The 14,594-nt window shown below is 41.8% G+C and overlaps 2 protein-coding genes across 4 annotated transcripts in view; both read right to left on the bottom strand.

Annotated features, from left to right (window-relative positions):
• trappc9 (trafficking protein particle complex subunit 9) overlaps nt 1-10,495 on the bottom strand; it is an 85,601-nt gene extending 75,106 nt beyond the window's left edge. For 2 of the 3 annotated variants that reach the window (XM_003968994.3, XM_029844823.1), the window contains exons 1-9: nt 10,381-10,495; nt 9,012-9,607; nt 7,982-8,127; nt 7,504-7,629; nt 6,833-6,859; nt 5,892-6,013; nt 4,649-4,774; nt 2,530-2,746; nt 524-667 (exon numbers count right to left, since the gene is read on the bottom strand). In XM_003968994.3, the coding sequence (XP_003969043.1) occupies nt 524-667; nt 2,530-2,746; nt 4,649-4,774; nt 5,892-6,013; nt 6,833-6,859; nt 7,504-7,629; nt 7,982-8,127; nt 9,012-9,595 (1,492 nt within the window). In that variant the 5' untranslated portion in view covers nt 9,596-9,607; nt 10,381-10,495. The remainder of the gene's footprint in view (nt 1-523; nt 668-2,529; nt 2,747-4,648; nt 4,775-5,891; nt 6,014-6,832; nt 6,860-7,503; nt 7,630-7,981; nt 8,128-9,011; nt 9,608-10,380) is intronic. The other variant, XM_011609005.2, reaches the window with a different exon arrangement.
• A 354-nt stretch (nt 10,496-10,849) lies between these two features.
• On the bottom strand, nt 10,850-14,073 carry sh3bgrl3 (SH3 domain binding glutamate-rich protein like 3). The gene is made up of 3 exons (XM_003968952.3): nt 13,946-14,073; nt 12,219-12,386; nt 10,850-12,107 (listed from the first exon to the last, which is right to left on the bottom strand). The coding sequence occupies exons 1-3, from the start codon at nt 13,988-13,990 to the stop codon at nt 12,042-12,044; spliced, it is 279 nt and encodes a 92-aa protein (XP_003969001.1). The 5' UTR covers nt 13,991-14,073; the 3' UTR covers nt 10,850-12,041.
• Between the last annotated feature and the right edge of the window lie 521 nt (nt 14,074-14,594).

Here is a 14,594-nt window from a genome sequence, read left to right as displayed (position 1 = left end):
GCCATAAAGTTCCACGAAGAACGAACCCCCATTATAAAGTCATTGTTTTCAGTAAGGCAGGCACTAATTACTTTACTTGGTAAAGCATAGAAGGCTGTACAGAAGGTGATTCCAGCATGTGTGTTTCTCTAAACACTTTTCATAAGCAGCTCAATTTGTTCACATTCAGTGGTTTATATTATTGGTTTACTTCCTCTTTTTCATTCCTCATCTTCCTCCTCTCCCTTCTTCCTTTTCTCAAGCTTTAAAGCAACCAGGGATTATGCCGGCTTCTATTTTGTAGCCAGTGGACCGTCTGGCTCACTGCTTTTAAAGCAAAAAAAACCAAAAAAAAAACCTGGCTGCACAGGATTTATGGTCAGAGCACAATGTTGCACGCCTGACAACAGAATACCGGCTTTGAGCTACAAAGAATACAATTAAGTATAAAAATAATTCCACATCGACAAAGAGAGTGGTGCTGTATATTGGTCTGTTTTCAAAGCTGGGTTGAACAAGTGTAATACGAGCGCGCCGAGCTGACCTTGATCAGACAGGAAGTCCAACATGGTCTGCAGTAGGAAGGACAGGTGGCGAACAGACAGGCCCGGGTTGCCCATGCGACGAGAGGCGTAAACAAGCTCGTGGAGGAGGCGAACTTGTACGGCCGCCCAGCCTCGGTGGGTACCTGGAAGCCAGAGAGGTGAAGGTCACTTTCACAAGTCGTCACACCAGATGAGGGCAGACATTCGGAATCACTTCATCGATGACAAAGGCATCACATATAAATCACGAAAGTTAAAGATTGTTAATAAGTAGGAGTGAACATTCACAGATCCTGACATATTCATTATGCTCCAAAATCCAAATAACGCTTGCAGGGCTGAAAATCTCTGACAAAACTTCCAGGAGTCTCTGTGCAGCCTTCTTAACCAGAGATCACCTCACATAAAGAGATCAAACTCGCTTTATTTGAAGCCGCCTCTCCAAATTGTTTTATCTCCACTGCAATCTATTACTTTCACTCCAGCTTGGCGCTCATTTAGCCTGCATTATTTGCTCTGCAGAGCTCCACAAGATATCTTAATAGCGTTCTAGCCTCGCACCAACTGTTACATAAGGCCTTCAGCCCCCTGCTCGATCCCCGGCTCCACTCCCTGCTTCCAAATATTGACTAACAAAGTGGGAAAGAAGAGGATGGGAAAGATTTGCTGCCGAGGCTGTGGGGTGAGTGGGAGGGGAGGCGATGATACCCTCTAAATACGGATGTTTCCTCAGCGTTTACAGAAAAACCCTCTCCAATATTGTCAAATCATGCCTGCGCTGGTTTTCATTTATCAGCAGAATTCTGCAAGGGTGTTAGTCATCCTGACTTCTTGTGCCATCTGAACAAACTGTAAAGTCAATTTTTTCCTAGGCTCTTTCTGTGAAAATGTGCCCACTAAGCAGTCTAAAAATAGTGGGCTTCAACCTGTCTGCCAAAACTAGCTGTTATCTGGAGGACTGAAATTTAAAGAAAAGAACATTTTCTGAGAAAGTCCCTCTTTCTTGACTGCAACAATGACTCCATTTGTCGAATTGTCAAATGATTTTGGGAAATTCTTTAAACTGTTGTTTAATTTGATATGACGGCACGAGGATGGAGGATAACGGTGCTACAGGATGTGTGAGGAAGAATAAATGAACAGGTGATCCATTTCTGGAAGCAGACAACAAGCTCTTGCTCTGCTGTATCTCAGGTCACAGCAGTCATAGAGGAACGCACCACTGACTCCGACATCTTTAATCACTTTAACTTGCATCCACAGCTTTTTGTTAGTCTCTGAAGCTGAAAATGGACAACAGTCATCTTTTTTTCCCCATTGGCAAGACATAAATTGTTAAAGCTCAATTCCAAATAATGTTCTCTTGTTACTTGTCTCTATGGCCTAAACATAGCTCTTACTTATGGAAACTTTAAGAATTTTTAAATTAATCTAATCTACTGTCAATGAAGGGCAGGAATAATGAGGACCCTGGTGCTTACTGCCTTCATTGTTAATGATGCATTGAATACACTCTTGGCTGAGGTAAAAGCACTGGAAGGCTTTTTTGTTTGACCCTTGCCAGAAATGAACAGCAAACTTGACAGAATGCTTCCCTTAAAACCAGAAGAGAGAACAAGGACGTCCCTGGACTGTTCTGCTCTGTAATACTCACCATTGAGTGGCTACAATGAGCAAAGGTCAACAGTCTCCATAACCGGGACACTTATGAGGACCTTTCAAGAGTGTGTACAAAAGCACAGGTCAAGTCTCAGATGTGGATCATCGGCGTTGGGTGAAGGACTGAAAGGAGCACTCATAAAAAGACAGCGGAGCCGGAGGTCAGGATAAAGCAGCGCTACTTATTTCCTTAATCTGTTTCAAATGTGTTTACACTGCTGACTCGTAATGCGGCTTTTTTCTTTCTAAACCTGCCTCTCAGTCAAAGTTTTGCCTGAATATTTCAACACTGGAGGACACCAATGTCTTGATCACAGAGCTTCAATCTCCAGGCATCAAAGTTTACCTTTGCTAAAGTCTTTGGGATCGAGCGACAGGCTGTATCCAGGCAACGTCTCCAGCAGCAGCTTGTAGCAGGCCCTCCAGCCGGGCTCCGGGATGGTGGGAGCAACACACTGCATGGCTGCAACGCGCTTGAAGAACGCCGACTTGCGACGGAAACCGATCAGCTCGTAGAGCTCGGAGAGGATGCTGTAGCGCTGAATCTTCTCCTCCTCAGACAGCTGCAGTCGTAGAGAAAACATCTGTGTTATTATGACTTGTTAAACACGGGCCACTGATCTCCGCCGTGCAAAGCAACAGCTCTAAATCTTTTACATCCATCTGCATGAGACAGATGGATTAACAAGCAGGATTCATTGATAGTTCCAGCGACAAAAAGTTACAATGTTATTTTATTGTCTGTGTGAAATCAATTGCTCATTAAACTCCCCCCACCCAAAAAAATTATCGTGTTTAATTAGCAGAAAAGACAAAGGGCCTTTCTGAATTCTTTCAAGAAAGTTAACTTTAATGTGCAAAGTAAAGATTAAAACTATAATTATTATTCATAACAGATGATTTTACATAACTTTAAAATGTCCAGAGGGCAACTTTAACCATGTAAATAGAATTTGTTCTTTAGACTGGGCAGAGACATGCCGCTAAATACGCAACCAAAGCTTCACTGCCCCTGTGGGACAACTTGGCTCACAAATAACAGTCAGCACAGTGAATATTAAATACAGCAAATTTCAATCAATGCATATATATGCAGACAAATACACACATATTTCAGCAACTTCAAGCCAAAGGCATTATAATGAGTAGTGTGTTTGATTTTTATAATGAGAAAGGTTGTGCTTTCAAATAGCAGCAAGCTTGGAGCTGGAGCTTCTCTTCCTTCCATTGAGGACATATACAGGAGGCGCTGTCACAGGAGGGCCAAGAAGGTCTCTAAAGACTCCTGTCACCCAGCGCATGGACTGTTTACCCTCATGCCCTCTGGGAGGCGCTACAGGAGCCTCCGGACAAAAACCAGCAGGTTCAGAAACAGCTTCTTCCCCACTGCTGTCTCCCTGCTGAACTCTGACCCCTCTCACTTTACCTCCCTTCAGGCACAATAACCCCATCTGGACTGACTAATTGTACATTCACGCTATTTGCACTGACTACATCTGTTACAATAATTGCACTATTTACATCTGTTATTTGCACTATTTACATCTGTTATTTGCACTACCCACAGCCGGTTACTTGCACTGCTTTCCATACTTCAGCACCATAGTTACAGCCTGTATATATATTTATCTTGGTTGCAAAGACTTTTACATATCCTTTACATATCTGTGAACTCTGTAAATAAAAAACATATAGATTGATATCATAAACATATATCATTGTGTGTATATATTGTATATACCCATCACAGTTTTATTCGCTACTTAAGCACTTCTGGTTAGATGCTAACTGCATTTCGTTGCCTTGTACTTGTGACATGTGTAATGACAATAAAGTTGAATCTAATCTAATCTAATCTTTTCAAGTACTTACTAAATGTACATTGAGGTATATGCATGTTATAAGCACTTGTGTACGCCACCAAAACGTAGCCAACCCGACAAAAAAGACGAGCTGTCAACCCTGGCTGTGCCCGTCTTCAAACCAATCACGAATACAATTATATCGGTCTGAAAGTGGTCTCCGACGATGCTTTGTGAGCTGGTGTGTGTCAAAGTAATATCACATGAACAGCAGGAGCCAATCGTCCAGGAGAAGATGGCACTGAGCCTCACATTTCCTCTGCCAGCTCTCCAATCTGGTGCGATCGCCTCCTTAGCTAAGTGATGGCCATATGCACAGCTGGCCACAAGAAGAGGCAAGTGATTCATCAGACCAGAACTTGCTTCTTCTCACCTTCTTCCTAGCCCAATGCCTAAGACAGGCTTTTTTGCAGCAGACAGAGGTCAGTGTGGACATTCTGAGCAGTTGGCAGCTCTGCAGCCTCATATGCTGCAAGCTGTGACGCTCCATGTGTCCCAAGATCTCTCTATCGTGATGGACTTTCAGGATCTGTCCTACAGCAGCCCTCAGGTCAGATGTCACAGCAAGGGGAATGACCAAACACGGAGAGTGTGATGGTGTACCTGTCCCAGGTTGATGTAGACGGCGTTCTGCAGGAACTCCGAAGCCTCTCTGGCCCGCTTCTGAATGGCCAGCACGCGCACAGCTTTCACACAGGCTTCCAGCTCAATGACTCCTGCATTCTTATACTGAGACACAATAAAGAGAGGTGCTGTGGTCATTGCCTCTTAGACACCTGCAAACTGCAGCAATCAAAAGGAATGGTTGGGTTTTTTTCTCTTTTTTTTTCCATTAAAATACATCCAAGCTCATCATTCGCTGGAGAAATACAGTGATAGACAAGTGTGCATGCAGGGCTCCCCTGTTGCTCATTTCTCAGACATGCCCACACACTTTACTACTGAAAAACATCACACAACGCATGTGTGTGTGTGTGTGTTATCTCACCTTTCCTCAACTTCCCTCCACTTCTACGCTCATTGTCTACTTATTAAAATTCAATTAATATTTGAACAGCCATGTGCTGAGATGTAATTTAATTCTGAATGAACTAGTTAGGTAGGAAAAAAAGGGAGTGAGGTCAGCATAAAAAAGGCAATTAGAATAATGACGATAAGGCGTGGGGTTGCTTCTGAATAAACCCAGAGCAGAATAAGCCCATTCACCTGTCCCTAAGCTCTAGAGACGTTGCCATTATTCCCTGGCCTGAGTGTTGTTGTCACGAGCAGAAGCATATTTGGGCGCCGCTGCACAGATGCAAAGTAAACGTTGTGCTGTGCTGAAATTTAAAAACATGACACTGTTTCATCTAATGGATTTCCTCTCCTCGCGTAGCATTCAAAGGTTGTCAGCCCTTGCTCTGCTTCTCCTCCAACAATAACCACCTACTCCCCTGTACCCTATCAAATACTGCCCCCTAGTGAGACACATGACTTGCTAAACCGGGAAAAAGGCTCACATTTCATTATTAACACACAATTTCAAATTCTCAGTCCCACCCTTGCAAGACTTCTCCACTAGCTGTTTCTTATTACTAATATATTATTCATGGCAGTGGCCAAATTGATGGTTGCAGCAGTCTGACATCATGTAGCTCCTAAATATCTCAGAGCTCACAATGCAAACTGTTTATCAGGCTGGATATTGGAATCTGTTTTTATAATGGGAATATAGACTTATATGAAACATTTCCAGACATGTCAGACATTATTACACGTGTTGAAAAAAATCAATTCAAACTAGAATAAAAACATCTTTAAGGTATTATTAACCTAAGACTGGCACTGGTTTACTATAGTTGATTACCTTTCCATAGTAGGAGATGGCCTCTTTGTATTTCTCAATAATGTCCTCAGAGCTTAGGCAATTCTTCGCTCGTCCAATCTCCGTGCTGGTGTCAGCACTAATGCCGTTGGCTGTGAGAGCGCCTGTACTCAAAAGGGAAGGAAAATAAGTGATGAGATGAGGAGAGGCCACAAGATGAGTCCAACTTTTTGGCCACAACAGGAAAGGTTAAAAAAAGACAGTAAGGGAGAGTCTGAATCCACAGCTCACTTAAAGCCCTGGACACTTCCACTTCATTTAATCAGCAACACTGATCAGCAAACAGTTCTAACCTTCAGGACATGAAAAATCAACCTTTCACAGTGTCCTGGGATTAGAATTGTTTGAGAAGATCTTATGGTCTTCTCCAGTTCAACAGCATGAGTTAAACTGGTAAACAGTCAAAACGGGACAAATTATAACAATTGAGACGGGGTCATTGCTTAACAGGGCTGAGGCTAAAGCTGTAGTGTGACGCTGTCGCAGCGACAGATGAGTGAAAGCATAATGCTGACAAGTTGTACAAGTTGCAATAAATTATCAAAGTGAATTCCCAAATTGCACAGAAAAAGCTTCATCTGTTGCGAAATAGAGTAAGAAGAGACATTAAGAACCAGTCAGAAAGCAACATTGAACTATGCGCTTAGACTGCCCCCTGTTGGTAATTCAACGAATCATCTGGCTGGGTGTAATAAAGGTTTAAAAAGACATCAATAAAAGTCAACTCAAGCCAGTTCTGGTCCTGAATTGTAAGGTCTCATAACACTGATGACAGCTGTGAGAAAGAGCATCTACATTTAAATAAAATGGGACACAACAAAACAGGAGGAAAAAACACAAATCATCAACCAAAAAAGCAAATGTCTGAGCAGGCGGGCAGCATACTGGCAACTACAAGGGCTGCGCTGGTTAGAATACCATACCTGGATCAATGAGAACCTCTTGAGCTCCTACAGACAGAGAGAAAAATGCAGATTCACTCCATGACAACAAGGCCCAGTGTTAGCAGTGTTAGAAGTCCCAACAATGCGCCAGACAACTGTAAACTCAAAATTTGTGACATGCGTTACATCAAGCTTCACTTTTATTGTTAATTTCCATTCTCTTTGTTTAAATTGCCTCAAGCACATGCATGAAATAACCACAAAATCAAAGCTCGGGAAAATGTAGCAGTTACTATCACTAATTATTAATGGTGATTTAACACTTGCAGCTGATTAGATCGATATTAATGCATTGTTAAAATGTTGATTTATGCATCACCCAAAATGCAAAACGATCATTGTAAATCAATGATAAAACAGTTAGTTTGATTATTTTCCTGACGCATGTCATTACTGTTAATACTCGAAACAAGGCAGAGTTCAAATCGCATCATGTTACAAAAAGAACAGACAATTGACACTGGATATAATTAGAAGGCAGCGGTGAAATGAGCAGGAGCATCTCACTAACATTTCCCATAAAGCAGCCGAGTTGTGAAACCTGGAGGTGTGTAGAGCTTCCAGCTTGCTCTCAGATGACAACACAACTATCAATGCGTCGAGGTTGTTCTTATATAGATTTTTATATTGTTACAGAAAGATTTCCTCACCTGGTCGATGGCGTTTTCCTGCATCTGCAGGCTGTGAAATGTTCGGTTTGCGTCCAGCCGTCTTCCCGGCTGTGCCTTCGGGGTAGTGGAATATGACAGAAGCTGAGCACAAGCCCTCCAAAGCAGCTGTAGAGGGAAAAATTCATGTCAAAAGATAGTTCCAGTAATGCTCTCTTTGTAAATCAAGAAATATAGTCTCTTTTTATATTTTACTGCATTTCAAGGATTGTTGATGGATAGAATAAACTACTATGCTTAACAAATTATGTCAAAATGGCCATTAAGAGGGTAATTCTGGGTCATATATTTGTTTTGGCTTAGGTTTTACACCAGATGCCCTTCCTGATGGAAAGCTCTGCTCTTATCTGGGCTTGGGACTGGCCAGAGGGCGACATCGGCTTGTGCGCTGGTCATATATTTTATATATTTCTGGGAATTATAGTCTTCTACTGGTAATAAAGCAACACTCCAGACTCACCGCCGAGCCAGAGGAAGTCATTGATGCCTCTGAGCAGCTCCACAGCCATGTGGTAGTGGACCAGAGCGTCCTGCAGCATGCCTGCCTGGAGGCACAAGTCTCCGACATGCTTCCTCATTCGGCCCTGACAGCGCTTCTTATAATGCCTGAAAGTAAAGGAGTGGGAAGGAGAGAAAATAACAGAATTATGTATTTTTTTTAATATCATCCTCTACTCTGGCCACCAAAACATTGCACTGCTCTAATAATCTGTTATTCTTATTCCTTTTGTCTGCAGGGGGTCAGACCTAAAGTGGATCAGCCAGTTACAAAGAGCATTTGGAGGTGGAAGAATACAAGCAGGGGTGGTTGCAGACTAAACAGCACTACCCTGTAGTCTCATACAAAGGGACAAGGACTTGGGAAGAAACAAGTTCACAGGGATACAAAGGGAATTTGAATTCAGGAAATCCTTGAACTTGACATGAAATCCTGTGGAGACTGATCACTTTTCCAGTACAGACAGGAGTGGAACTGGGCAGCCTGATTTTCAAAACTCTAAACTATCAGCTCCTCCTTTGCACTGCCAGAACTGCTCACTGGTTTGTGCAAAATTTAAGACTATTATCATATGGTCACCCAACGACACACTCTGCCAGTCTTCATTCAAACCTTCAGAGTAAAATACAGCAAATGGAGGTGTGAAAATTTTAATAATTTATTGATAGAAATTTCTGTGAATGTTTACTTAAACCTTTGGAGGAGCTTTGGTTTGGAAACAGGGGTTAATGTATAAAACAACAGAGCTGTGGGAGCTTTTCTGAGGATGCAGCTAAAGCTGGTGGGATCAGGGCGGGTTCACTAGACTCATCAGTCTAAGATCTCACCTTTTTACGCCCAACAATAAACTCACAGGACAGTTTGAAGAAAGAAAACATGACAAGTAAAAATCAAAATCAAAAATCAGGAGGCAGATTTTTGAGCAGGTAAAAGGAAAACGCAAGAATTATTTTTATTTTTTAAACACCAATGTAATGGGAAAAGCCCTCACCTGCTATCTGTGTCCAAACCCACAAAATCTTTCTTCTCAAACGGAACGCAGAGCAGCGGTATTTTGTCACCAGACTTGTCTGTAGCTCGGTCAAGTCGCTTCGACTCCAGGACGATAAATATGGACTCCACAAAGTCCTCCACTCTTCTCTCCACATCAGGGCAGTCTTCGAAGCTGTGGTAGAAGGCCACATCGGTCCGCTGTTGCTCTGCGATCTCTCCCTGCAGCCCGAACACCAGCAATCGGGAATCATAAAGCGTGGAGCTGTACACTTCTTTCTGGCCGTGGAAGCGTTCGGAGGTCAAAGGCCAGTCTTTGGCTGTGCTGCAGGTGGTGATGGTGATGAGGCCCACCACTTTGCGATGCGTCTGAAAGTCCCCCCACTCGTTGTTCTCTGGTAGGTAGTGGTGGCGGTAGCGGATGTAAAGGAGGCGCTGAGAGTCTCGGATGCTGACCTGACTGACGCCGGCGATGCGTTTGTAAATCTTGAAGAACTGGTCCTCAGGCACGATGCCAACCGGCTGGACCAGCACCAGGACCGTCTGGTGATCCTCAGCACATTGCATGTAGTCCGGAACACTCATTTTCACATGTGGCTTCACAAAAAGAAGATCAAATCAGGGAAGCTTCAGAGTAAATGAAAATTTTGCAGTATTAGGTTTCTAAATAAGATTTAGAACATAACTGGTGCATAGGTGCATAACTGGTGCGTAATCCATCGGCACAAATTTAGGTAAGCAGGGCGTCGTTTTTGCTATTTATAGCCTCAAATACGAAGTAAAAAAAGGCAGACAGACAGACGGACAGACAGACAGGCGATTGCGAGCAGATGATAAGAAAACTTGCCGCATAAAATAAGTTGATGGAGCTTTAAGCAATGCAGCAATGGTGTCAGTTGCCCTGTGTCTAAACTTATATATGAATTAGTGAATAACTACAGACAGAAGCCTGCGTATTATACAACCTGAAAATTGATGTAGTATATTGACAGAATCAGAAATTTTGCAGAAAGATAAGCAACAGTTTCTATTTTCTCAGCTATAATTAGCAACGCGCCATATCAGGTAAAGGTGCGTTTGAAACGATAGAAAGGTGGTCAAATAATAACAAAGACCGTAAAAAACAACCCTTTCTATGGTGTGCAGTTTTTGAATTTCATATGTAAACGACAACAATGAATTAAGTCCCTGTCAACTAATATTTCTGCTAGCTAGCTTCATTCAATTAGCACCTACAAAAACTCGCTTAATAGGATCGGTCAGGTAGTAACAGCGCAAACTACGAAAACCAAAGCCATTTTTACTCATATCATCATCTTATTACGGTGTTGCCTTTGACACAAATTAATCACAACGCAACGTAAACTCACCTAATCTTGGACATAACCTGCCAGACGTCACAGCTTCCTTATTCTGACGTCTGCAAGTCAACAACAACGGAACTTCCGGTGAAGCGTTTAAAAAATAAAAGCTGATGCTGGTAGAAGGCCCTTGCGCAATCGTGTGGCGATCATAGCAAGACCGTTTTCCATCTTATTTTGAAAACTACATTGAATCGCTTCCACTTTCCTCAGTTTTATTTCTTCTTCGCCTCACCTTTTTTGACAGTGCGCCACCTAAAGAGCATATAATGTACTGCACGAATACGTGTAAGTTCTTTTAATGTTAAATACTTAAATTAAAATAAGCACCGTATTAATAGATTGTTTTAATTAACTTGTCAAACATTAAATAAATCACATTTAAAGGTTGATACATTATGTTTTCTTCTTGGTTGAAAATGGTTGTAATAAGTTACGTTCAAGACTTTTTGATGAAAAAAATAAAGAAAAGCAGACATATGTTTTAACATTTATTTGTTTTTCACCCATATATCACTTTTCACAATCTTCTTGGAAGACAGCAGCATTTTATTCCCTATTTTCTTTTCTTTTTTTCGGCCAAGAAGAAATGGTCCAAAAGCAAAGCAGGAGCTCAAAGAGAAGGATAAAGCAACGGAATGTCTATACCATTGTTGAGTGAATGTCCATCAATAACAAGCAAACACTAACAACCACTGATGTACAAAATGGTGCACAAACATTGTGTGTAGACATATTTATGCCAAGCAATCATTGGTCAAAACTGACAGACATTGCACATAAAAGTTGGGGGAAATCAAACATGAACAACGCATTTTAACTGAGATGATTAAAAAACAAAAAAGGTAATAGCAAAATAAGTGAAGCCTTTATTTTTCCCACGTGGTGAGTGGTCCCTAAAACTCTTAAGACTGAGGTCTGTTCAAAAAACACAGCTTGACTTTTTGTATTAGAAGGGTTATAATGCATAGTCCCATCACTGCATCGCTGCATGAGGGAAGGATTTACAAAATAATGCGGGTTATATCCATGCACGAGCCCCTGACAAATATCCTTAAAAAAAAAGAAAAGCCTTTGCACGACAAAGAGACTGTCGCTGAAGTACCTCTTTACTAAAACGGTTTTCTGGATGCTGCGGTCGTTGCTACTTGTGTGCGCTTTTGAGAGTGTGCAGTCACATAAAACATGGGAATGAGAAGGCTACAGGAAATAAAGGATAAGGTAGTTAAGGCTGGGTGATGACTGTGTGTTTGGTCTGCAGAGGATTGGAAGCTTCTGGGCAGAATGTTGTCATCCAGTAGATTAGGTTAATCTCCAGCGATCATGTGGCCTTTACAGAGATTAGCCAGCCTAATTAGACGCTCCATCGGTTCCTACTGGACTAGAAACACTCAGTAAGACTATGGTCTGTCAGTCAGAGGAAAAGTCTGAGAGAATTCAAAGGCAAGAAACAGAAAAGTACATAACATGAACATGATTTGGTTGAAAGGTGCAGTGAGGGGAGAAATGTGTCTTGTATTAGCTGAATGGGAGATATTTGGCATTCTTTATGATGGCATTAGAAAGTGGGTGGACACCGCCGGTGGTGTGGAGAGAGGAAGTTTAAGAGTCTCCACAAGAACGTAGGGTGAGGTGAGGTGGTCAAGATGGAACATGAAAGGCAGCTCTCCTCATGCCATCTTCAGGAACTGCTCCACCGCGTCTGCTTCGACGGCCTCGGAGAACATTTCATAGTTCTGTGGAGAGAAAGAGAGCAAACCATGACAGCACGATGAGCAAACCTACAGAGCACATACTGGAACAGCACTGGTTCATCTGGTTGTTTGCTGTGCGTTTGCTTTCCTCACCCCGCAGTACTGGTCTTCATTGAACAGCTGGGGGGGCACTGCTGTGGGATCCCCCGCTTTGCTCCTCATTTCATCTCGGACCTCGATGCCCACAGAGATGTCCACCAGCTCGTACTTGATGCTCTTGCTTTCAAGGATACGCATCATTTCTGCCTGTCGAGATTTCACCTGTAAAAGAGCGCCGTACATACATTATCCTGCATTCTGCAACCGGGCGTCCCCACAGAAAACTTTTATTAATCAAAGATACAAGCGGACACTATTAGTCTACATCATTCCATTCAAGGCAACGACGACAGTCACGATCAAAACTCAGGACGGCCTCCAAGACTGTTTATGACGAGCACATTTGAGTTAAAAAGCAACATGTGATCTGCTGGGATGATGACAAACAGTCATGGTGAAGGTGAATAATTTCTGTCTGGGGAAGTTGGGAGTTTTCATTTTGTAAAAGAAACCACACCTAAGAACAGGTATAATTAGAAACACAAGCTGGCATTTAGAGTTTGCCGATAATTATTTCACAAAGCCGGAGCATTGTGTGTATCGGCTATTGATATACAACAGCTGAGAAAGTGCATTTTATAATAATTACAGAACCATATGCAAAGATGTCTGCAGTTTTAGACAAAAAAACATACTTGTATAAAACACACTTCAATATGTGTATTCAAGTGATCATTAATCACTTGCTTTTACTTAAACAATCAAGAAGCTCAGTCCAAAATAATATGGAACAAATAAAAGATAAAGGCGTCTGATGTAAAACATCCTTCATGCTTTGCAAGCGACAGCAAATTAGCATGTTTCCTAGCAACGTTACCGCATAAGAGAGAGTTAAAGCACTTCATTCCATCAGTGGGTGAATTCCTCCCCCCTAATGAATGCCAGATGTTTTGCACAACACAGTTTACTATTAGTTGTTCATCTTATGCCGACAATGTTTTTATCTTCTATCTTCTTCTAGGATGCAAGTAAGCTTGCACTATTTAAAAGTGTCAAAGTAGTTAACTAATTCGCCCAACAATAGTCATGTTTGGTTTTGGTAACTGTTGAATGGACATGGGAACATAGACATGGACATTATCACAGAGCCACATCAGAATATGGGGAAGTATGGGGAAGAACTATAATTCAATTTCCCCATGGGGATGAATAAAGTTCATCTTAATCTTAATCTTAATATTCTTGCAGGTCTACTGTAGACTGATATGTTGAGGAAATCTGAGGTGTAGAAAAGGGTAATATGAAACTTTATTCAGTTCTGTTGCAGAGTAGCATGTTCCAGTCATTACATCAAAGGATAATCAGAGTTATGGCATGTTTAGGACTCATAATTATTATGATAGTTACCATCTTTACCCTGCTTGCTAGCCAAGACTCTTATATGGAAATAGCTCCCTCTTAGTGATTATATAACACATGTGTGTATTTACACCGTGCACCACCTGTCGTGGTGAAACACCTATGCTTGGTTACATTTGAGGCCCAGAACTCAAAGCCTGTATTTTGTCCTTTCGGAAACTGGTCTAGTAACGCTGGTGTTAGAAGGTAAATAACACCAATGCTTGCTAATTAGCATTACTGTTAGTCAGGAGGAAGCTATTACTGACAGGATGCTGGGTGTGTCTACGGCGCGAGCCATTGTGATCCGCAAATTTTATTGCCGAAACTGACCCATGAAAACAACCGCACGTTTTTTTCCGTGAGAACAGCGTTTGACTCACCTCCCGTGAGGCGGTAACGGTGGTGTAGTAGAGTTTGATTCCCATTGTCGGAGATACTTCCCGCTCCCTCTCAAGGTCCGTTCGCGACTAGCTTGCTCTGCTTCCGTTATGTTGCAGACGGAGAAACAGGAAGCGGAAGTGGGAAATATGAGTCTCAAAATAAAAGCCCGATGGGGGAAGTTTGGTGAAAGGGTTATAGGTTGAGCTGTTAGACAACTCATTTTGGTTAAGAGTGTGGAAAATCAAAATATAAAATCATTTGGTTTTAGACTGAACCATTTATTGTGTTTCTTAAGATCATTATGATTTTGTTTAGCAGAGTAACTTCCATATGTGATATGGATCTGGATGACTATATCTTGTGCTGGAGTGACAAAACTGTATAATTAAGTAAAGATTTATTAATAACCCATGTTTCATCAAGAATTTGGATTTCAATCTGGCTGTGGTTATTAATATAAATCTTTGTGTATGGATTCGGGTGGTTTTGGCTAATGGTGATGGTGTCACCCAAGGATCAACAATCAAATGTATATATTTAGTTAGTTATTTGGTCAGAAATTATTCATTAATACATCTGAGAGCAGAGCAGGACGTTTTGGGATAGATCTGCTGGGAAATGGGAAAACAGGAAGGTGACAGTATGTCT

This window comes from Takifugu rubripes, chromosome 12, assembly GCF_901000725.2.
Source record: "Takifugu rubripes chromosome 12, fTakRub1.2, whole genome shotgun sequence".
NCBI lineage: Eukaryota > Metazoa > Chordata > Actinopteri > Tetraodontiformes > Tetraodontidae > Takifugu > Takifugu rubripes.
This window is presented reverse-complemented; position numbering and strand designations above follow the sequence as displayed.

Coding starts and splice junctions, on each gene's coding strand:
- sh3bgrl3 (XM_003968952.3), bottom strand. CDS start 13,990: ATGGGAATCAAACTCTACTACACCACCGTTACCGCCTCACGGGAG. Junction 12,387..13,945: donor CCGTTACCGCCTCACGGGAG/GTGAGTCAAACG, acceptor GCTCTTTTACAG/GTGAAATCTCGACAGGCAGA. Junction 12,108..12,218: donor ATGAAGACCAGTACTGCGGG/GTGAGGAAAGCA, acceptor TTCTCTCCACAG/AACTATGAAATGTTCTCCGA.